The following is a 23,905-nucleotide window of genomic DNA, read 5'->3' as shown; positions in this document are numbered from 1 at the left end:
ATGGCCCTCATTTTCAAGCAGCAACCTTCAAAAATCCCTCATACTGATCTTGTGATATTGTTATGGAGGAAATAGAAGAATCATAAACGTCACGGAGACACACTGGTTCAGAGATCTGTAGCTTTTACTGCACAACTGGGTCTTTGACAGAAGAAAGACATAGTATATAGACAAGAACATTATTTTATACTCTTGACAATAGTCACTGGAAACCATCCATACATGTGTCAATCCTTACAAGGCCATCTCATTATTCCTGGCTTGCTGCCAACTTAGGCAAATACAATTTTAGCTGTGTTACTTGATTCCATGCATACCTTTCATGGAAAACTCAAACTAACAGGTATCGTTTTCACAAGGACAGGAAGACATGAGACCCAAGGCCCTAAACCTCTGACCTACAACCTCCAAAACTGTATCATTTCATCCTTGAATCAGCGAGGACATTATTGTAAAGTTCAAGAAAAATCCCTCAAAGCATTCTTGCAATTTCACTTTCACAAGCAGAGTATCAACAAAAGAACCAGCAACCTTGTTTTTGACCATCAACCTTCATAATCCATTCAATTTAACCTTGACTCAGATGGGACATTTGTACAACGTTTTAAGAAAATCCTTTAGCCTATTCTTGAGATGTTGTTTTCACAAGCATGGGAAGACATGAGGTCCAAGGCTCTAGAAATCTGACGTTCTGCCTCCAAAATCAACAGTTTTTTCTTGAATTTACCAAGTTTGACAAAAATCTGTCAACATATTTTTTAGGTACTGCCCTGGACGTCTGACCTACTACCTCCAAAATGTACTCTGTGAATCTCTGGGTCAGGTTTGATGTCTATAAAAGTTTGAGGAAAACTTCAAACCGTTCTTGACAAATTGCAGTCATAAGCAAGCGAAGTACACAAGGCCTTAGAACCTTGAAATTCAATACAGTACCTCCATAATCTAACCAGTTCATCCTTGATGTTGGAGTGGACATTTGTATGAAGCTCAAAAAAATCTCTTAAAGCATTCTTGTTCACAAGCAGAGAAACAATGACCTTGTCTTTGACAAACAAACCTCAAAGTCGAACCAGATTAACCTTAAGTCAGAGTGGAAATGTGATCTTTGACCTACAATCTCCAAAACGTAATCAGCTAATCCTTAATCAGGGTGGACATTCATAAAATGTTGAAGAAAATCACTGTTTTCCTGAGGTTTCACTTTCAAAACAAGAGAAGAACACAAGAACCTTGACGCCAAAGTGGACAAAAATCCCTTGAAGCATTCATGAGATTTCAATTCCTCAAGCATGGGATCAACATGAGTTGGGATGACCTTGTTCTTGACTCAGTATCTCCAAAATTCAATCAGTTTATTCTTGAGTCAGAATGAACATTTGCTCAGAGTTCACTGTTTTCTTTCGGTAATGCATTTATAGAAATGGTACCTATGTACAGCCAGGCAATACAAAAACATAACGCCTCCAGCCCTCCTTATCTCAGGTATGGAGAGTTCAACATAAATGTGTTTTTTTCTTCAAACTTGTCAAGTACATGGTTGCAAAAAGACAAAATAGCAAAACATGATTAGCTTAAATGTCTTGTGAGGAGCTTCTGGTTTGTGTTGAATTAAGCGACCTCTGTGTGAAAGTTATACCTCTTATCTATTTGCTGATTTAGTACTTTAAATTTGTAAATACTGTTTCTACACCAGAAAATCTCACCCTGTTTTCCTGTAATAGACTAAAGTATCACTTATTAGGAATGCAGTTTTTTACAAGAAGTAAAAAAGGGTGTTTGACACCTTCCCTGCGGCAACATTTCACACATAAAAAAAAATAATACCCACTAAAGAGTCAGTCTGGTTGCTGATGGTCTTGTTTGCTTTTTCTAGGTCATATAGAGTCATTCATAACAATTTCAGTTTGATAAGTAGATAAATCTCCTCACACGAGCTTGAAAGCTCTAATGCCAGGGGTGTAAAAAATACTGGAAAGAATGTTTCTGTTTGTTAAAGCTCTGTGTGTTACTGAATCAATAGTTCACAGGCCAAAAGTTTCAAATTTCTGTAGTGTTTAAACCTCACTGACAATGGAAATCACTGTTGTAATGCCTTTTAAAAGGCAGAGTGGTAGAGAGCCAAAGATAGCCATGACTCCTTCAATACAGCGAACTGCAACTCACTGAATAACAGCTGATGGATTTGATAAGTATTGTATGAGATTTCTTCTTCTTCCAAGACTTCTTGTAATGTATAGGAAAAGACCACTGTTAGGTCTCCAAAAATCATTTAACATGGTCTGTTTCATAAGACATAAGCCTCTTGTGAGGTCTTTACATGGTCCAAGTTACCCCAGTGCTTTATTGGTGTCATTTTACGGTGCATTACAGTGTTGCAGAAGCACAGGAGAGCATGTTATGTAAATAACAACAGGGGCTCCTCATATCCAAACAGCCATGCAGCCATTGTGGGTTTTTCTTTATTTAACCCTCTGAGGTCAGTGCATGGCACTGCTGCATTTTCGCTCACATCTTTATCTTTTTACGTTGTAGAAATGCGGTCAAAAACTTCCGTGAACAGGAGAATCTCATCTTTCACTTCCATCTTCACTTGCCATCCCACTTGATTTACATCCAGAGTTCCAAGGCCAGTAAAAGGGCAACGAGCACATGTCGTCACCTCTTAATGTGCGCCCTTTGTCCATTAACTTGTGTGTATAATTGGTTGAATCCTTTGTCTGTGAACGTTGCCAACAGATTAACACTCTGGAATCCCCTAGACCCTCCCTATCACAGTTTTCACAGGAAAGGCAAGAGACTAGAGCGAGAGGAGAGAAAAAGACCTGTTGATCTCCGATGATGGTGAAGCAAAGCTGAGGTCATTATTCAGCCTTATGTATCTCATATTTGAGACATTTGGTGAAAATAGAATGACACAATATATGGGCTCAAAAAATGATATAAGAAAAATTCATTTTAGACATTTTTTTCTGCACTTACTTATTTCTTTATTCATGTTTCACAACTTTTGTGAGGCTTAGATTTTTGTAAACCTGTTTCAAGCACCAAAACAGTTCATCCACATGAGTGAGGGTGTGTTTTCACAAGAGACTAAAACACTTTCAAAGATCAGATTTCAAGCATTTCGGCTGAAATGGGACTCAGTATGAATAAAGCTGAGATTGACATGAAAATTTTGATATAAAGCATTTGGGAATCGTGTTTTTTTGCAAAGTGAATTTAAAGAAACAATATAAAAATTGAGGAAATATTCTTAGACCTCAGAATATTAATGGAAGGGTACCAACCAATGTGTCCACGTGTGTAAAAGCCACCTTCACTGCTAACAGCAGCTACGAATTGGAACAGGTGACAGGTGTATGAAGACAGCAGCAGATCTGACAGACTTTCTACAGACTTGTGGACTAAACTCTAGATGAAGTCGTATGTTGATGCAAGCTATTTTGTCAGCATAGCATGTTTGGTCCATGGGGGCGTTGATGGCTATAACTGGATCAGGTTTGGATTGTTGCATTCAAACTATGCTGCTCTGTGTTGATGGTTTCTTTACATGCATACAGTTAAGGCAGCCTGAGGGACAGTTTGATCTCTTGTTATTTTGATCAGAACTAAAATCTGAGGCCACTGCTTCACAATAAATGTGTTTTTTATAATAATTAGAAAGAACTTGAGTAATAAAATCACTGTTAAATCCCTGATGCCATGGAGTTTCGACCCCTCATTATGCCTCTGTGACATTCATACTGAAGGCAAAATGTCGTGAGGCATGAATATCATGGACAGCTTAAATGGGACAATGGATGAGAGGTGTTCCCAGCAGAAACTTTGACACTATGGATGTCAGCCAATCACAGTGCAGAAGTATAAACAAGCTATTAAAGGCAGGAATAAGGGGATGTATACTGAGGAAAGATGTTAGAAATTTTAAAAAGACATCATGAAATCTTGCTCTTGTTAGATTTTACGAGCTGCGTATTTTGGCATACAAATTGGAAAACATATGAAAAATTTATGAACATATGAAATATGTTTGATCTCTTGTATGTTTTGTACATATGCAAGCCAAATCTAAAGAAACATGGCATCATAATGTATGTGTACACAAAGATATCAGGATCTGAATGCCATGCAGCCATTTAGTCTGATCAAATTTAGTTTTCCTGCGTCTTGCTGAACAGAGATTTGGCTGCGCTTCTGTTCTTTTTAAAAATCATCCTTTTATCTCTTCCTACGAGGATACAGACTCCATAAATATGTGTGTGTATTTCTGAGTGTGTATGTGCAGAACAGCCTGAATTTCAGATGACATTCAGTGTGTAGGAGGCTTGAATGACCCTCCATGCCCCGTTCTCTCCGCAGCACCTGTTGGGAATCAGGCTCTGTTTCACACGAGTCTGTTTAGCAAGCAAGCTAGGCTCATCGTTGACTTCTACTGTTACACATTCGTCTCACAGGATCCGGCAAACAGAGTCAGACTGAGCTAAACCTACTCAAGGATTCTCGTCTTCCTTTGCAGAGAACGCTGCCAAATGATTTGTTTAATTTCCAGCTCAACATCGTCAACATCCTTCCGCTCTTTCTTTAATTTTCCCTTATTTTCTGCACTTTTAATCTCATTTCCTGCACTCCCTCCTTTTCCTCAGGTCATTGCCACTGCACGATCGATGTTGATGTGCAACAGATAGAAATGCTCGCTTAGGGACAGAAGATGGAGGATGATGGTGAGGAGGTCAGGAGAAAGAGGCCTAAGGGGATTGGATGTGGAGGTGAAACAGCCGGGAGTGGGGAGAAAAGAGTAGAAAAAGGTGGTCAAAGGAGGTGGAGGAAGGGGGGAATGGCAAGATGGATGGATGGACAGCTAGATGGATAGAGGGAGAGCTTATGGGGGGATTGGCTGACATTTACCTAGGGGAGAACATTCATATTAGCGTCTGATGCAGAAGTCCCCATGGGAGCTATGGGCAAACAGGCCTGTCATTTACTCACAGGGAGGAGGATTACCAAACCTCCAAAACACACACTGATTTCCACACATTATATATTATTCAGGATGTTTGGTTTCCACACCCTGCAGCCATCTTGGTTAGCAAACAACAGGTATTTACTGTCAAACAACAGGTGTTAGTATTCATAATGATATATGTGTCTGCAAATAAGGAAATGCCAGATCTGCTGAGGTCTATTTACTGAAACATGCTGCAGGAATGCAAGGAAAGGTCAGCACATTTCTATGAATAGGATATTAGAGGTGATTAGCATATGCTTATCCTGGGACCTTAAAGTTGTTCCAGGAGTGTTTAAATCACTTAAACTATGAATGTTAGAAACTCTAGACTTGTTTCTAAAACAAGCTCAAATGTCTGATTGGCTTTTGTGACCTCCCCTGAAATTTAGTTTGAAGCTAATGCCATCTTTTTATAATGGAGGTTTAGGCATCAACTCAATATAAGCACTCTTTAGGAATGCAAGAGATTATGTTTTGTGATTTTGTCTTTCCATTTGTATCATATTTTTGTGACACAAACTTAAAAATCAACAATTATTGGCACACATTTGAATAGCTGATTTACTGTATAGGAGTGGAACCTGTTCCATAACACCCCCTTAAAATTGTTCCAACCAAAAAGTCCACCAGAGAAAGTTGTTGAAGTTTGGTCACCATATGTATCATGTCAACTTAGATACTGTATGCAAGCAGATGCCAATTCCAGGTCTTTGAGTTGCAACTACATGGATGCCATCTTGGAGAAGGGTAGCTGCAGCTGATAAAGAATGAGAATCTATAAGGCTGGAAGGTCTATCAGTGGTTAGAATATTCATAACTTCCCAAAATATATGTTGGCTTTTCAAGCCTTTTGTTATGTCACAAGCTGTAGGCATGTATCTATGATTTATGACAGTAAGTTAACGGTGAGAATAAATGTTTTCGTACCGAGATGATCATTTTTTTTAATACTGTAATACTGTAGGAAAGCTCACCGTGGTAAAATGGCACATATCATGAGCATATTTGCACTACTAAATCTATAAACTGTGACTCAAATGCTGTAAGACAGCTCACTGCTGTAAAATGCCTCAACTCATATGCACATTTGCACTGATCAATCTATTTACTGTCCTCAAACAATTTAAGAAAGGTCACTGCGGTAAAATACCTTGCATAATATGTTTATTTGCACTAATAATTCTATTCACTGTACTTAAATGTTGTAAGACAGGTCACTGTGGTAAAATGCCTCATTTTATATGTGCTTTTGCACTATTTACTTAATTTACCATACTAAATGCTATAAGAAAGCTCACTGCAGTAAAATGCCTCACCATATTTGCACATTTGCATTAGTCATTCTATTAACTGTAACTCAAATTTTGTAAGAAAGCTCACTGCTGTAAAATACCTCGTCATATGTGCAATTGCACTAATTATTCTATTCACTGTACTTAAATGTTGTAAGACAGGTCACTGCGGTAAAACGCCTCACCATATTTGCACATTTGCATTAGTCATTCTATTAACTGTAACTCAAATTTTTATAAGAAAGCTCACTGCCGTAAAACGCCTCCCCATATTTGCACATTTGCATTAGTCATTCTATTAACTGTAACTCAAATATTGTAAGAAAGCTCACTGCTGTAAAATACCTCGTCATATGTGCAATTGCACTAACTATTCTATTCACGGTACTGAAATGCTGTAAGAAAGCTCACTGCGATAAAATGTGCCATGTCATATGTGCATTCACACTAATTAATCAATCCACAATACTCAAATACTGTAGGACAGCTCACTGTGGTAAAATGCATCACTTCATATGCACATTTAAACCAATTAATCTATTCACTGTGTTCAAATACTGTAAGAAAGCTCTCTGTGGTAGAATGCATCACTTCATATGCAAATTTACAATAATTTAATTACTGTATTCAAATGGTGTACGACAGCTCACTGTGGTAAAATGACTCAAGTCATGTGCACATTTGCAATAATAGATCTATTTCCTGTACTCAAATACTGTAAGAAAGCTCTCTGTGGTAAAAAGCCTCACCTTATAAGCACACTGCACCAATTAATGTAATCCGTCTTAAACTGACATAAATTGACATAACCATGGATGGAATGCTTGAATTCTAGTATTTATTGCATTAATTCTTGAAGATCTTTCAGGACCTTATGAACTTTTTATTACACCATATCTTTGGCCTTTTATCTATACTTTGAAGATGTTATTGTGTAGAGTTTCTTCTTTTGGATTTACATGCCAGTGTATGCTTGAGCTGTGCAAAGTGCACTACTACCCAAGGCAAATTTCCCCTTGTGGGAAAAAAATAAATAATATCTTATGATATCTCATGTAAAGATTAAAGTGTCTTTGAGATTTAGAAAAAATTCAAGAGGAAGTCTGCCATTTTATTTATCTTTAAGTGTAAGGACATCATAAGTACACGCAAATATCCATTCATAGTCATGGTAACATGGAATGATAGGAAGCAGAATTAATGTTCAAATTTACACAGCATTATCAACACTTTGTTTACAGCAAGATAATGCATATTCACACCATGTTTTGTGTTCTATGGTGCCATACAGTGGATTCAGAAAGTGACAATTCCCTCCTTTCAGGCAGTGAAAGTCAGGTGAGTGAGGATCTATTTAGCACTGCTCACAGCTTTAATTAAGTGTTTTTCCAATGTGTATTTATCAGGTATCACTCAGGAACAAACAACAGACTGCCTTGGCTTTGATAAGACTCTAATCCACCACATCAGCCTCCCCATCGTCCCCAGGCTGATTGAACTGCATGACAGGCCGCTGCCTATTAGCCCTATCTAAGGTCAGTAACGTGGTGATCTGCAGCTCAGCCACAGGCTGAGGGACCTCGATCTGATCCTCCATCAGCTCTAATGGGGCCTGGCCTTGTGTGTAGCACACTTCACAGCCAAAAGACTGATCCTGGATCAGCAGGAGCTTGTTATGCAGACAGGGCCTGCTTCAACTTGGGAGTGTTGAATCAATAAAGATGTTTTGGAGTGTGTGCAGATGATGAGCCCAATGCAACATAAATAACAAACAGAGAAGCTTGAATGAGGATCGTAGCGAGACTGTGTTTTCATCTTATTGCCAAAATCAGATCAGAGAACTGCGTGTGGACTACACAGAAAATTCTCTCTTCTAGAAACAAACTATTTATCACACTTCCCTGGAGTTTGGAGCATTTGAGTCTGATTGTTGCCTGTACCTTGGTCTGTGGGGATGAGAGGGACATCCTTGGCAGCAGGAGACACGCACAGGATCTGGTTGCCATTGACTTGACCTTCCACCTCTGTCAGGTTGCCAAAGGAGCAGGTGATGCCTGCAGAAAGGTCTGGAACATGGCTCACCCTCACCAGCAGCTGTACGAAGAACAAGGCATGAGACAAAGTTTTAAACACATGGTTACAAGAAAGTATAGTAAGTTAATTAGTCTAAGCAATGTGTGATGTGCTGCTTTACAGATTGGGCCACAACTGAATCATTTGTATGTATTTATCAAGCTTTAAAAAAAACTAAAAACCCTATTTTCATCGTGGATCTCAATAAAAACTATGACCAGAATCAGAATTAATGCACAGACAAGACAGTCAAGTCAACAAAGTATGATTGTGTTTTCTATTGATTGAGATATCTTTGTCTTGTTTATCTAAATAAAAAAGACACCAATGTCTGAATCACATGTATTATTATCAGACCAATTCACTTTTGATTATACAACAAAAGCAGTGGGTGCAAAATCTTCAGGTTTAATGAGTCACACTGCACCATGGTACATGGTGTGCTGCATATAAGCATTATGAGCACAGGCATTCGTATTCAAGACATCAACTTTATCCACAAAAAGGACAAAGACTATCTCCATAAGTTTAGTTTTCTCATAAAAAAAGAAGTCAGGCTTGTTTTTGTACCTACTGCTTAAAAACATATACTGAATACAGCTCTAACCCTTTAAAGCCTCAAATAAAAGCCAGACTATTCTAATTTTTTGGAACTGAGATGTTTATTTAACCTTCCACTGAGATCCAAAAATTTAACATTTGCCACAAAATTTCACTTTTTTCTATTACATTTAGTTCATTTTTTAAATAATTGTTATTGAGGAAAATATTGATCAGGTTGATTAGATATAAGTCTCACAAAAGTGGGTATCAAATATGATACAATTGGCATTAGAGGGTTGAGGCATGGTGTTAAATCCCAACTCCTTCATTTTAACAGGAAGTTTCCACAGACTGAATATTAATATGGACACTATTAGTAAAGTAGCATTATCCATTGGTTTTGAAGTTTATCAGTGGCGATTGTCATATTGGAAAAGGTGCCTCAAACTAACTTTTGTTAAGCCTGGTAAAAAACGATCTTTTATTGACAGAGGTTGTACTGTAAATTTGAAAATCAACACTGGTGGTCAACTAGTGGATGGGTCCAGTATACAGTAAGACCAGGGACCAGGCCCATGTGAGCAAATAAGGGTCAGCCCACTTTAACGGCAATTTCATTTATTGGTATTATCAAAGTCAACATGCTAGTTCCATTAAAAAAGAAAAGTTTTTATTGCTTTTTTAATGGTATTCTATTTCAACCCTCTGGACTCTAAGCCATTTTTTATCTGTTTTGTCTCGCCTGGACTTGTTGTCTTAAAAAGCTTGTAAAACATCAACACTGCACGGTCTAGCTCTACCTTTTTCTCCCCAGGACAACCTGGGCTCTAAGAATATGCCTACTGCCTAACCAAACTGAAAGTTAACAGAAGTCAAAACTCAAAATATTTTGTGTGACACACCATTAACAATAATGACTAAGGCTTTTGTTTTTTACACAAACTTGTTCTCCCATCTCTAGGGGATGATAAAGTGAAAGGAAAACAATCATTCAATAAAAAAAATCTACAAAATATTCACATATTTACCAAAAAGTCCTTGCACTTTTTGAATTGGCTGAATTTGACCCATTATTCAAAGTTGTTCCTGTCTGTAGTGACACGGAGGGTCACATCACAGGCTCTCTGTCTCTCTTTCTCTCCATTAAGAGCTATTCAGGCCATCTCCACTATGATCTAAGAGTAAGGACATTCGCAGTTTGGCAAAGCATGATGCGATGACGGAACAGTCTGCCATTGGTTGTCTTAGCCCATGAGACAAAACACTATGGGGGATAGCATTAGCTGCTTGTGGTAGAAATAATCGAAAATGGATTTAAAAAAGACGTTCAATGTAAGAGTTACTGGTGGTGATTTAATCTTTAAAGACCCTGGAAAGTCACCCAAGTTCCAGGCTTGATGGAAAAAAATCTGTAAGGGCTACGCAGGCATGGATGGCGTCATTAGAATGGCATAATGGCAGGCTGCAAGAGGAAAAAAAAAATATGATTTATGGTTAAAAAGCTATTCAACTCTTCTTGTTATATATGGAATCGCTGGTCTCAGAGGGTTGAATGGCACAGCTAATATTGACTTTACAATATCGGCACTACTCAGCCAATCAAAACCTCAAACCAGGTTTGCAAGTGAACATGGAAACAGGCAGGAGGGCAGTGCAGACAGGAAAGTTTACAGAGGGATAAAGGAAGCAAATCAGTGACAGAAGAGACAGGAAAAAATGGACTGTTATTTGTTCATTTCCTCCACATAACCAACAGCATAACCTAAACCCTGGGACTTTTGCTGCCAGCATTAGGAGGCTCATGGAACTGCCTTTTTTTTTACTTCTCTATTGGCTTCATTTTTCAATTTTACATTCAAACTTTTACACCCTAAATGCTGTTTTGATTGTTGATCATATGCACACTGAAGATGTGCAAAAGCTTGATTAGAAGTGCATTCAAGATTGGCGATTGTTCGAAGCCTAAGCATTGGTGCTCTATAGCAAAGTAACTGGAGAATTATTCCCCATTTCTTATCCCTAATGGCTTGAGAACTTCAATTTTCAGTGTAGATGATATGATAGGAAAATGTTAAAACATAACAGCTTGAAGGCAGCGGTGTAATAAGCTCCAAACAGAATGTAAAAAGAACACTGCTGCTGGCAAATCTGTCCATCCACTTTGCCAAGAAGCGCTGCTGCTTCTTAAAAATGTTATCAGCACCATAATAAGAAAAATAAGGCTGTGATTAGATCTTAATCTTCTCTTTGAATTTGGAGGGACTCATATTTGAGGTGGGAGCTGATATTCTGATTCAGTCAGTGTTCATAACTAAGCAGCCTGAAGAGAAAAAGGAAAAGGAAATGATAACTTTGTTGATTCTATTTTTGTGTGCTTTTACTTTTTCTCTCACAAGGACACATAGTTACATGAAACAGAAGTAGAAATATAAAAAAACACCACTCACACGTGGTGATGTAGCGCACATGCAGATGCTCACAGAGGCGTTTGAAGTCATCCTCTGGAGAGCGGTGACACCGGGGCTGGAGCGTTCAGCTGCTCTGCCTATAAATAAATGTATTCTGCACGCACTGGGTGTGTGTGTGTGATCGGGCTCTTCAGCCAAGAGAGGCTGCCTGGATAATTATCACCATGGCATTTCACAGCCTTGTTCCATTAGCTGTTGTTTTTGGGCCATACCGTTTGAAGTTTCTCTTTGTTTTATCTGCCTCTCACTAAACACCGCGGGGCTACTGGGACAGGCGAGGCAGCTGAGCAGCTTAACTGTACGACTTTTCCAGAGATGCTGACTGTTTCTGCAGCTGAATACACGGCCTCCATCGTTAGCTGCTGTACTCCTGTACCCATTCCGAGGATATTTAATATTGTTTTTTGTTGCAGCTGAGGACCTCTCGTCTCCGTTTTACTCTCACCGTGTTTGTTTTGCACCACTCTGAGGTGAGATCCTTGATTACAGCGATCACAGCAATCAATGTCTTTTGTTCAATAAAGAATTCCCTGAGTTACCTCTCACATTAATTAGCTCTTATCGCTCTGTCAAGGCTTGCATACACACAAACACTCAAATTTTGCAGCAGCAGCAGAAAGTAAGCTCGTCCCAGAGTGTGACGCCTTTGCTCTTTTCCGTCTCCGTTGATGGTGTTTGAGGATGTTTTGCAGCCTAATTGGTGACAGATTTGTAATGAAGGGGATTTGGTTGATTTCTACTTCAGCTTCTGCTCACATGAAGAAGAGGCGAGAGAGTGTTGTCATGGAGATCGCCGCCGGCCCCTGAGGAATTCTGGTGTTGTGAGATGACCCTGTCGCCAGAGTACAAACTGTTGACATGCTGTCTGAAAAACGCCTGTGTGTAAACTGGACAACAGGGTGATGTCCTCTGAGAGAGAGAGGTCCACATGCCAGTCCTGACTATCAAAACAGGGTCATCATGTCAGGATAAAGAGGTCTGGACAGTCCTGCCTCTGTCATCATCTCATTATGAAACATGGAGCTTAGCAGCATTTGGTTTGGATGACAAGACTATAAAAAAATATTACATCCTGGACCCTGATAAGTGGAGGAATGTTCTATGAAAGTATGCCAAACATCTCTGTAAACAGACTGAAGTGTGCCAGTACTTACAGATTACAAGAGCACGCTTGCTCTGAGGATGTAAATAAAGAGCTCGCCAAGTATCGTGAAACAGAACTCAGCTTAGAACAAAATGTATACTAAGAGGAACATCTCCCTCTGTTAGAATGGGGCTGCTGTGGATAAGTGGTTTAGTGGTACATTTCTCATTTGTGGTTTGATCATCGGCTCCTGCAGCCCACACGCCCAAGTTCCATTAGGCAAAATATTGAGCTCCTACTTGCCACAAAAGGTGTAGCCAAAGGCAAGAGCACCCATAAGGGGGGCAAAGGGAGAGTTTTCCAGGGCCAAGTTAAATAGGGGCCATGGAGGTCAGCAAAATCATAGTCTATTATAAAGTTAAGCTGTGATAACCTGAACAATAACCACTCTTACCAGAGCAACAAAAACAGTAAGTTTTATCTCTTAATGCTGTAGTTCGAAATAGCATTCTCAAGATGTAAAGCCATTTCCTTTAAACAGCATAATCTTTTTAAAGTAATGTTAAGAATGGGATAGGCAAATTAAACAAAATATATGGAGAGTAATGTCAGACACCAGGATGCCAGAAAAAACGTAGCAGAAACCATGATGATTTTAGTGAAAATTACCTAATTATGAAATGATACAAAACAGGAAACAAGTGGCAAAACTTGATAAAAAAGGACAATAAAGTTGTTAAAATGGTTAACTGGGGTGAAAAAGTGGTGGGAAAGGAATCAAAAGTTGTAAAGAGGTTGAAAGTGGCAAAAAAAGGCCAAGTGGTAAAAAATGTAGCAAAAATAGGCCAAGAGTGGCAAAAAACAGCAAAACTTGGTTTAACATGGCAAAAATGTTGTGAAAATGGGTTGACAGCGGCAAAAGTGGGAGGAAAGCAGTTTAAAGTTGCAAAAAAAATTGTGTCGAAAATTGGTTACAAGTGACAATTAGTGCCAAAGCATTGGGTAAAATGGGTTAAAAGTAGCAAAAACTAAACTAACTAAAAACAGGTTATTGGTGTCAAACAGGCTTAAAAAGTGGTGAAATTGTACAACTAAAGAATTTCAACAACTGACCCATAACTGGTCGAGATAATTTTCAGCCCAAAAATAAGCTGTCAACCAGAATGCCAGCACCAATGCATGCGGTCCAACACACATACATTGACTTCGTAAATAAATCACAGTCATCACTGTGTTTCAGGGGCTCAGCCAAATTGGTGCAATATTTAATGTAAAAGCTTTTTGAGTGGCTGAAGACTAGAAATGTGCTATCTAATGGCGATCAATTTATCATTTTCTTTACCATTTACAAAAATGAATCAATGCACATGACAGTATTATGACAGTGATGTAATGGCCATTAAGCTATGCTACAGGGGCAACTAGTGGCAGGCTGCATTACAATTTAACTCAGAGCATTTGAGGTTGAGCATTTGGGCATGAATTAATTAAAAAAAAAAAACACCTAACAATCAGGGATGTATGATATTGAAATAATATAAACATTGGCAGGTATGAAAATTGCTGCCGATACTTACAACCAGTGTACTGGCTGTAAAAATCAGTCCATACTGACTGTAAATATTGGCCGTTTGTAAAATTTGGTATGTTGGGTTCAAAGATGGTGTGTTCAAGAGAAATAACTGTTTCTTTGTTCATCCTTAGAATTGACAGTGTGTTTTAAGGACCAAAGTTTTAGGTCTGAACTACATCAATATATTAGTATTGATCAGTATCAGCTAAAGTTTATTTGGAAATACAGCAAATCCCAATAAAGTGTGTCCCTATAATCAGTTTAACAAATTAGTAATTCTGGAACGTCTAACCCTCTAATCAAGTGTATTCCTACTTTAAATCCCCCAAAAAGTCCCTCTCATTCCACCCTTCCCTTCAGCGGGGCACTCCAAAATGAGCACAGCTGTTTGCTTTCATGAATGTGGGTGGAGATACCGGGTAAGGTGCATGGATTATTATAATGACTCAGTAGGAGACATTTTAATCATAGGCACAGATTGTGAATTGAAAGCCAAACTTTTTGTTTACAGACATTGAAGAGCCACAAAAAAAAGACAGTGTTGGCTAATTTCACAATTTGTTGGTTGGTAGATGCGCTGGATGCCCAAATATATACGCACAAATACAAAAAGGTGTTTTTTTTTTTCCATTATATGTCCCCCTTAAGATCTTGCCCAGATGTACTGTGCAGCATTTAGCATTGGTTCTAAAAGCATTGTACTGCTATAGCACTAAACTTTTCAAAGGCATAGCCAACTCTCAGAGAAACTGCTCCAAGAGAAATCACTGCAGGAGTCTGCTTATGGGAAGAGATGCAAAAACGTATGGTTAGCATAGTGTGAAAACTAGTGTTTTTAAAATAAATGCTCCTTTATTTCTCATCATGTTTGGATGTTTCTGTTTTGCTCTGAAATTACTTTAATCTGGCGTTGCATCGTATCTTGATTGTTTCTGTAAAGCACTTAATAGGCTCGTTTTTTGAAATATGTAATTTCAATAAAATGCATGACTTATTATTATAACACTTTTATTTGTATTGCCTCCGTCTTAGAGAGAAGTTGCCTTTCTTGCCTAAATTAGCACCAGGGGAGAGCATACATTTTCACTCCTGGATGTCTAATTGAAGCAAGCAAATTTTGATGAACCAAAAATGCCTTTTTTTCTATATTTTGGGTAAACTGTCTATTTAAACAGTGTAGACTTAAAGTATGTATTATGCATGTTCATGTACAGATTTCACCCAAACTTGGAGATGTTGAATCTTTCACCACGGATTTTCTCTCTGGAACTCTGGTTATCTCTCTGGAAATTCTGCACTGTACTCGGCTGCACTCGGACAACTTTTACACCCACACATACACCCACACAAACATGTCTTGGCACACATATTGACTGCTCTGTACCAAGTGAGCATATGCACGCTGAAACGCCCACATAGAGCTCTTATGAACCTTCCCATCTAATGTTTATGCATCAAGCACAATCAAGACGAGGCAAACTGCGATGTGGGATCATTTAAAATCTTCTGCCTCTGTACGTGGGTAGGGAATATGTAAATGGGAGCTAATTTTTCATTGTAATGTGTGCAAGTAGTGGCTGAGAGTGGTGGTGTTTCAGCACTTTGTAAGCTGTAATATAGCGGGTAATGTGTGTGCAGACTTACAGGTACGCTGGGCTCTGACACCGCAATGCTGTCTGGGTACACCGTGGCCTTCACACATTGGTTGAGAGAGGCGGCGAAGCGGTACGGCTCATCTGCACGCTCACAGCGGTTCCTCTGAGAGCAGCTGAACAGACACAGACAAAGACAGAGGTTAGAGGTGTTTAAATAAAGTCGATATACAAAGAAAACTTAAAAAATTTCAAAATGTTTGGATTAGAAAGTTCTACCTGAAACAAAAACATAATTGAGTATAAATGAATTAGACAGTAGGAAGTGCTGCCTAAGTCAGAACAGGAGAGAAAATGATTAAATAGAGTGAGGAAAAAAGTATGAAAACAAGCGAAACAAAAGGGATTTAAATGAATACTCATGTTACAATAAACGCTGCAGTGAAAACACTATGTGACAATTTAAGTTGGGTGTAAGAGAGACAAATTGCCTGCAGTGTGACAGAGATTAAAACCTTATCCTGCTACAGAAGGAAGGGGAGGAAAAGATGAGAATTAAAAATGTCAAAACAGTAACGGTAAACATTTTCCAAGAAATAGGATTTAAACAATGTTATGACAGAATGTAAAAAAAATAAAGCAGCATGCTGTGAGGACATAGTGTCTCTTTATGACAGGAAAACCTGCTTATATTTCAGAAAGTGGTCCCAGAAAAAGCCAAAATGATGAATCTTAACTATGGACTAAAATCTTAAAATCAATCATATGCCCCTTTCAGCACACTTTGGTTAAGCCTCTGCAGTGTCTCCCTGCAGCCACAGCTATGTAAAAAACGTCCACAACTGCTCCTTAATGTCTTATCCCACTTTAAAAAAAATAGCAAAAGAATTTTGATTTTTTGCAACATAAAAGTACCTTTAGAGAGTTCTTTTATATCACAAAAAAATAACAATAAGGTTCTGTAACAAGCTATACTTCAATGGCAGTAATCTTGTAAAGGAGTCACTTAATTCATGCAGGACATGGTAGTCATAAGCCCAGCCGTGATCAGCTGACAGCCAGCTGATTCCAATTATCACCTCCCAGTTCCCACAGCCAATCACAGCTCTTTCTCACAACACAGTGGTGTATGTAAATATGAAGTCCTTCTCACTAATCCCTGCTTGCATTAATAGTGATGCACCACACTGCTGCTGCAAAAGCTGTGGCAAAGCTTAACCTCCTCCACCCCAGCCTCCTCCTTTATCGCATAAAGCTTGTTGCACCCCCATATTCCGATTCATGCTATTATGTTTTATTCCTCTGAACTAATTTTACTCTATTTTGTACGCATTGTAATTAATGTGTCTATCCATGGGGCGTCTAGCTATGCACTTCCTGGAAAGTCTATTCCAAGGACCATCTTTTGTGCAGCATATTTTTGGCGAAGTAAAACTGTATATCCATTTTGCAATAAAATGGTGACGTATGACGAGAGTGTTCCTGACTTAAGTGATTACCCAACATGAACAAGTGGTGGCAGAAGCAATGTAACTTCATCTACATTCCAAAAGTAATCTTCTGTTTTCTTAACCTGCCATGCCACGTAGACTGTTTCATATGTCCGTTGCATGGATATATTTCACATTCATTTGAGGACGCCCCTTACAAAGCATTTGTGAAGGGCGGGACTTTTCAAAGAATTCTTGAAAAGTGATAGGACAAAAGTTCTGTTGGTCACATTCATTACGGACCAATCAAAGGGACAAGAAATATGAGGTAGCAGGAAGGTAAACCTCTGGTAGTAGCCTGAGCTTGACAGACAGGCGATGCCATATGTTTTGACTGGAGGAGGTTGTTGGTGGATAAAACTCATGCCGAGGCCAGTCCAAAGAGTATCAAAACATATTCTCACCCTGAGAAGAAGAGCTTTCAGTGTGTTTTCTATAAAGGATTGTCAGTAAGTTCTGATAAAAATGCTGCTAAAGCTGCATCCAAGCTAATCTCTTCAGTGGCCACCATTGTTGGCTATGCCCATAGCTACTGCCTCTTTCTCCTTTAAGGATGCTGACTGGTCCAGACTGAGAACAAATTTATCAGCTTAAAGCTTTGCTAGATGGATTAATGGTGTGTCCCAATATGATCAAAACTGAGACAGGACTCATAACAGGGATATTCAAGTCCATATAAATGCATTCAGTAACTGCTGCATTCAAGATTATGGAGCTCTATTTATTTAAGATTGTTGTTAGGCTTGTACACACCTTTATTTAAAGTAAGGAAAGTGGGTAGAGGCCTAAGGCTGCTCTGTTGAAGACTATATTCTCTGCACACCGAGCATGTGATTCAACCATTGAGCTAAACCAGAGCCATGCAGCTCTAATGCTTTAAGAGAGTCCAACAATGCCCCTAAAAGCTGTGTATTCCCATTAAACCACCGAAACAAGTGTTGGAAACAGCAGTAGAAGCACTTCCTCCAGTGGGTGATCTGTAACGCCGAGTATGAAGCCACAGCACTGCACGCTACACGCCCACATTATATTCTTCAATCATAACAGTGGAGACGTAACGAGTGCAAATTACACAGCGTTCACACATAAGAGATCTTAATGGTCAGACAGGGTATCTGGGACCACATGGCACCCCCACAATCCACCACATCCCTCATTAAAACCCATCCGCCCCCGCCTTCTTATTAAAAGTGTGTGTTCCCAGCAGCCCATTACACCAAAGGCTCTCTATCCTCATCCAACCCGGCAGGCTAAGTGTCCGCCTAACTGCCTGTCTGGTCACAGCGGCTCTAATTGGACTCGGATGGGTCAGACGCTGTCCATGGTGCTGATGTGCCACTACAAGGCCTGTCCATTCTCCACTGGCTGCTCACTGCATGCGAGTGTCAGAGCCTGTATCATGCTTCTTAACCACACGCTCGCACACATACAGACTCAGAGCTACATCTTCATCCGCAGCCGCTGCCTGTGTCTGCGTAATTATGTTGTCAGAAGTTCAAGCCATTTACAGCAGACTCACATGAAGGAGCACAAGCTCTACACACACATAAAAACACTCGTATGCACAATACTCCCCAGGGATTTTAGAGAGCAGGAAAGTGTAGAATTAGTGGAGTTGTGTGAATTTCCAACTGGGAAAGGGCGGGCCAGAGCAGCAGGGTTTTTTCCTTTTTCTAAAATGATTACCTGGTTTCCCCTCCTTTACCTCTCTACTCCTCCGTTTGAAATGTGACATTTTTTTTCAAGCCAGCTCCTCCTCTGACCTCTTTTTTTTTTTTCCGAAAAATATCAAAAAACACCAAGGCACTTGTCTTTACAGAAATGTGAAAAAGCCTTTCCTAAAGCTCATTCTTAAAGGTACAGTGCAATATTTATCTACCTATCTGAAACTGCATATTTTTTTATTAACTGAGAATAATTTAATTTATCCATGATGCATGTTGCACCTTGCAGGGACCAGATAACAAATACGCAATATTTTAATACTTCATCAGTCTGTTGCCATGGCGTCAGCAAATATCCTTTGTCTTCAATAAGTACCCAGTTTTGCTCTCATGATTTCATGATAGTGACACTGCCTCCTGCTGATCTCGTCTATTCAGATTGACTGACTCTGATTACTAAGTGTGTTAATTTTGATTTAGAATCCCAGTTATGAGCTTTCTCCTGAGTTTGATCGTATTCCTGATACTGTGTTTACACACACACAGAGAAATCTGGTTACTCTCATGCTTGTGTACATGATAAATACTTGTATTAAACTTTTGGATTACTGCATCTAGTTTGCACAAGTGCCTGTAATGTTTATCTTAATCACACAACCCCTGGAAATTTAGAAATCTGAGAAAATAAGCACATAATGTGCATTATTTCATGTTTAGCACTATTAAATGCCAACATAATGCTGCAGATATCACCTCAGGAGAAGAGAGATTCGCACTTCAGCTGATCATTATCCAGTGTTTTGCAGATTTATACAGAAGGCACTGGGAATTCCTAATCAATAAAGTTCAATAAAATAGACAAACTCACTCTGAATTTATCAGGCTGTGTGCCATAACTGATCAGAGGTTATTAGAGTTTTTGTGTGGGAATCTGACTTTTAGAAAACTGTTATATTTAAGTTAAAACGGGGGTAGAATTAGTAAGGTAGGGCTGTAGGTGAAAGAAACAGCTGCAGAAAAGTGACAGAGGCATTAATACATTAATGGATTAATTATGGGCTATATTTTTTTCAATATCTCAATTAACCCTTGGAGGTCTAAGCACTCGCCGGCACGTTTTGCTATGTTTGTATAAATATCATTTTTATTGTACATCATAGAAATGCGGTTCAAACACTTCCATGAACTGAAGAATCTCATCTTTCTCTTCTGCCATCACTTGCCATCCCACGTGATTCACAGCTGCAGTTACATGGCCAATAAGAGATCTATGGGCATCTCTCACTCAGCGTCATTGGATGAATCTTTTGTAGAAAAGTAGCATGAGCTAGGCAGGTTTTTGCTGTTGTAGTTTACAGATGGTAGAGCTTGTTGGTGGATAAAACTCACGCTGTTTAAGAGAAGTACAAAAATCATCGTATCTGCAAAAGAAAAAAAAAGAAGAAAAGAATAAAAGGCTTTTAAAGTGTTTTTTGCTTCTCCTCGAAAGAGAAAGGCTGTATACATCCTTAAAAAAACTGCCACTGGTGGCTACATCCAAACTTATCGCTTCGTCGACTTGCAATACAATTTTAACTCGTGCTTAGGCAGCTGAGGAGAACGGCAAAACATCTGTTCCGCCATGAAAAACGTTCTTTTTTTTTTTTTGCACTTGTTGTAATAAAGAAATTCGGTCTAATTTCGATAAGACTGTTGCTCTCCAATAGCTACATCTGTGCCAACAGCTACACTGGCAGCAGCCAATGCTCCTTCTTTGCAGGAATCGCTGGATGGCTACCGCCTTGTTCTACTGAAATGACGCTGATTTTTCAGTTCCAACCAATCTCAGACCTGTCATAATTGTTTCAGATTGGAGCCTCTGCCTGATGACACAAGGAATTTGGCTAATCAATCTGTTTTGCAAGTGCATTGATTCTTTGTTTTTGTTTTTTTCTGGATTTTTTTAAGTAATTCAAGAGCTCTGTCTTTTTTTAACAATACTAACAGTTTCAAGAACCTCCCTAGCTCCTTGTTGTTTCTCTTTTTTAGATATTTGACGTATTTATCCGTCTTTTTCCTCTCCTCTCTTCCATTATGTTACCCTCTTTCACAACTTAAAATCAGGTGCCAGTTTAGCTCAGTTCGTAGAGCAGGTGCCCATAAATAGAGGGTAGAGTCTTCAACGCACTGGTTGCAGGAGCAATTCCTGTTCCCTACTCTCCCAATATTTCCTGTCCTCCTTTGCCTGCCAGATTTAAATAAAGGCAAAAAAAATCTTCACAACTTGAATTAACACACCTTTCTTGAGCAAGGCACATTCTGACAGCAATTAGGCGCTTCTTTTACATCCACAATAGCAATAGAAGAATCATGCTTTCAGGTGTGAGCTGTGGTGCAATGTTTTATGCATGTATCTGAGCTGTTTGGGTGCAGATGCGAAAAAAAATAACTGGCTGGTCATTAACCAACAAAAAGCCTGCATTGATTTCCCTCACTGTTTTTTTTTTTTTTTTTAAATAAAATGCATTTCAGTTGGGGTAAGTAAGATGAGAGCGCAGCACGAGGGTGAGAAAGCAGGGTGGGGTGGTGGGGGGGGTTAGCAGGATGGCTGGCTGCTGTTGCCATGGTTTCAGGAGATGGCCATTATCTCTGTGTAGTTAGAAGCTGACCCCTTGCCTCTCTCATTAGCTGAAGTGCATGCTACTGAGTGTTGACTGGAATTCTGCCTCCCTTATACTCTCCATACTGACCCCCCTCCCTGCGGACAACCTCCTTATCCCTCTGTCTGGCGCCGGCCTGTCAATCAAAAGCTTCACCGGTGCTTTGTTTCCCATCAGTCATTCCTGAAAAGAGGCTTTAACAAGGAAACATCGTGTTATAGAGGGTGATCCACACATTGGGTTTGTTTATTTCACATATAAACAGACACGCTCCCATGAAAATGAACACAAACCTACGTTCTTCCATGTTTATGCACAGATTGACAGTACAAATGCGCACACTTCCTCCAGTCTGTCTCCTGTAATAAGCAGCTCATAGATATTTTCCCTCCGGGGCCCTCTGGAGGCAGTCGGCCCGGGTGTTATGCTCTCTAAGCCCTGTCCATGGTGCTGAAGTAGCTGCTCGCACTTCCATCATTACTCCTCTCTGGCGTCAACAACTCCACTGACTGCAGTTATGAGTGGCAGCTAAATTTCTGCAGTCATGTAAGGTGAGTGGGCAAACAAAACTCATAAACAGGAAAAAATAGGAGCAAGGAGAGCATGTTGCTTTCTCTGTTTTGGCAGATTGTGTGGGCTGTGGCACTGGAGTTGGAGCTCTGGAGTACAAATAAAGCCCTGACACAGTGTATGTAACCTAATATAGTAACCTATATCTTCTATATCTACTGTACTGAGGAATACAGGGCGCCCCCACAAAAATCAACAGTTTTGAATAATCAGGCAGGAAGACTGAAGTAGGCTCACGTTTTGTCAGTCAAATATCAGCGCTGGCTTTTATGCAGCGATTCAGAGTAATGAAGCAACAACACTGCACTGTTTCACTACATAAATGAGTCTAAAAAGACCCCGCATGTGTAATATAAAAAACAACAAACCTGGTTATTAAAGCACTGGAAAAGCAGGACTGAGAGCTGAGCTGCAGTCAGTATGTTTGAGTTTGTTGATATAGTTGAAATTAAGGATTCTTAGAGGGTTCAGATTTGATGCTGTCATTCCAAAAATAGGCTAAAAAACAGCAATTTAAGCAGCAGAAATCTGTTTCACTCACACTGGTTTAGCTCAGTTGGCAGAGCAGGTGTCCATATACAGAGGTGCATTTGAAAAACTACACTACTGACTGAGGTCTCCTTCTTTTCAATCTACACAGAATCATCGGTAAAATCAATACAAAGACTAAATGAGGCTGTTGTGTATTTGTTTTACAACATTTGGAGTGAGCTGTCTTTGTGCCACTTGTAGGCAGCCTTTCATTGGCTGTGAGTTGAACTGCTGCTCAGTTGAGCAAACTATCAAATTAAAATCCCATGTGGTTAATTATTTAGTTAGAAGTAACAACTTGATAGATTAAATGAGAAAGCAGTAAGCTGAAGTGTTTAAATGTCAGGTAATTGTGAAAGAAAACTGCTTGGATGCACAGTATGTGAAGTCTCTCAGTCAAACACCCAACAAAGTATGAGTTAAGGATGTCCCACTTTGCCCGCCTCTGCTCTATACTATTTGTTTTAAATTGAGGAGTCTTTTAACAAAAACGGCATACTGTGCATTTACTAAACCAGGAGTTCCCCACCCCCTTTTTGGACCCCTCCTTAAGACTCAGATTTTCACTAAAGAAGCTGAACTAAAAGGCTAAATTTGTTCTTACCGAAATACCTTTAATAAAACTATACAGCAAGCATGTCATCGTGTTTTAGGTAATATGTGGAAAGTTAAAATTGACTGGCCAAGCCTCACACCCAAACTAAATTCATCAGTACTCCACGTTGGTTTCATGGATGAATTTTACATAATGATGAAGAAAAGCTATTAAAAGGGATACACATAAAGCAGCCTTTCTTGCAACATGAACTATGAAGGGCACTTTTAACAGCTTTTCTCCCTTATTTTGTGGAATTCATCAGTGTGACCAAAATGTTGGTAGCTGTAATGACTGTTACATGTATTATTGCATGGGATATATCTCACATTCATCCTGAATAACTTCTCATACAAAGAGGCCAAGACTTTTCAAGGAATTCTCAAAGGATGATTACACAAATACTGCCACATTTAATGAGAGCCAATCAGAGCAATGATACAAAATGAGGTAGCAGGCATGTGCAGCTTTGGTAAGCAACATGTGCTCAGCAGGCAGACCCTGGCTCTTTACTCCTCTTTCAATAAAGAAATGCTGTCCAGATCCGATTAATACTGCCGCTAAAGCTACATCCGAACTAATTACTTCACTGGTGACAGTCATTGCCGCTGGCTTACAGGATGACTTAACCCTGCCTGTAACTACCATAGACTTGTGCTGAAACAGTTTGGGAGAAGATAACATCCTATTCTGCCATGAAAACTCTTTCAATGCATTCTTTGCTAATTTTTTGATGAATAAATGTGGTCCAGTTCTGATAAAACAGCTGCTACACTGTAGCCAAAC

The 23,905-nt window shown here is 39.3% G+C and overlaps 1 protein-coding gene across 1 annotated transcript in view; it reads right to left on the bottom strand.

The window, feature by feature from the left end:
• plxna2 (plexin A2) overlaps positions 1–23,905 on the bottom strand; it is a 360,814-nt gene that overhangs the window by 136,325 nt on the left and 200,584 nt on the right. The window contains exons 6-7 of the mRNA XM_041799400.1: positions 15,683–15,806; positions 8,238–8,391 (exon numbers count right to left, since the gene is read on the bottom strand). Coding sequence (XP_041655334.1) covers positions 8,238–8,391; positions 15,683–15,806 — 278 coding nt within the window. The remainder of the gene's footprint in view (positions 1–8,237; positions 8,392–15,682; positions 15,807–23,905) is intronic.

Source organism: Cheilinus undulatus, linkage group 11, assembly GCF_018320785.1.
Source record: "Cheilinus undulatus linkage group 11, ASM1832078v1, whole genome shotgun sequence".
Lineage (NCBI taxonomy): Eukaryota > Metazoa > Chordata > Actinopteri > Labriformes > Labridae > Cheilinus > Cheilinus undulatus.
This window is presented reverse-complemented; position numbering and strand designations above follow the sequence as displayed.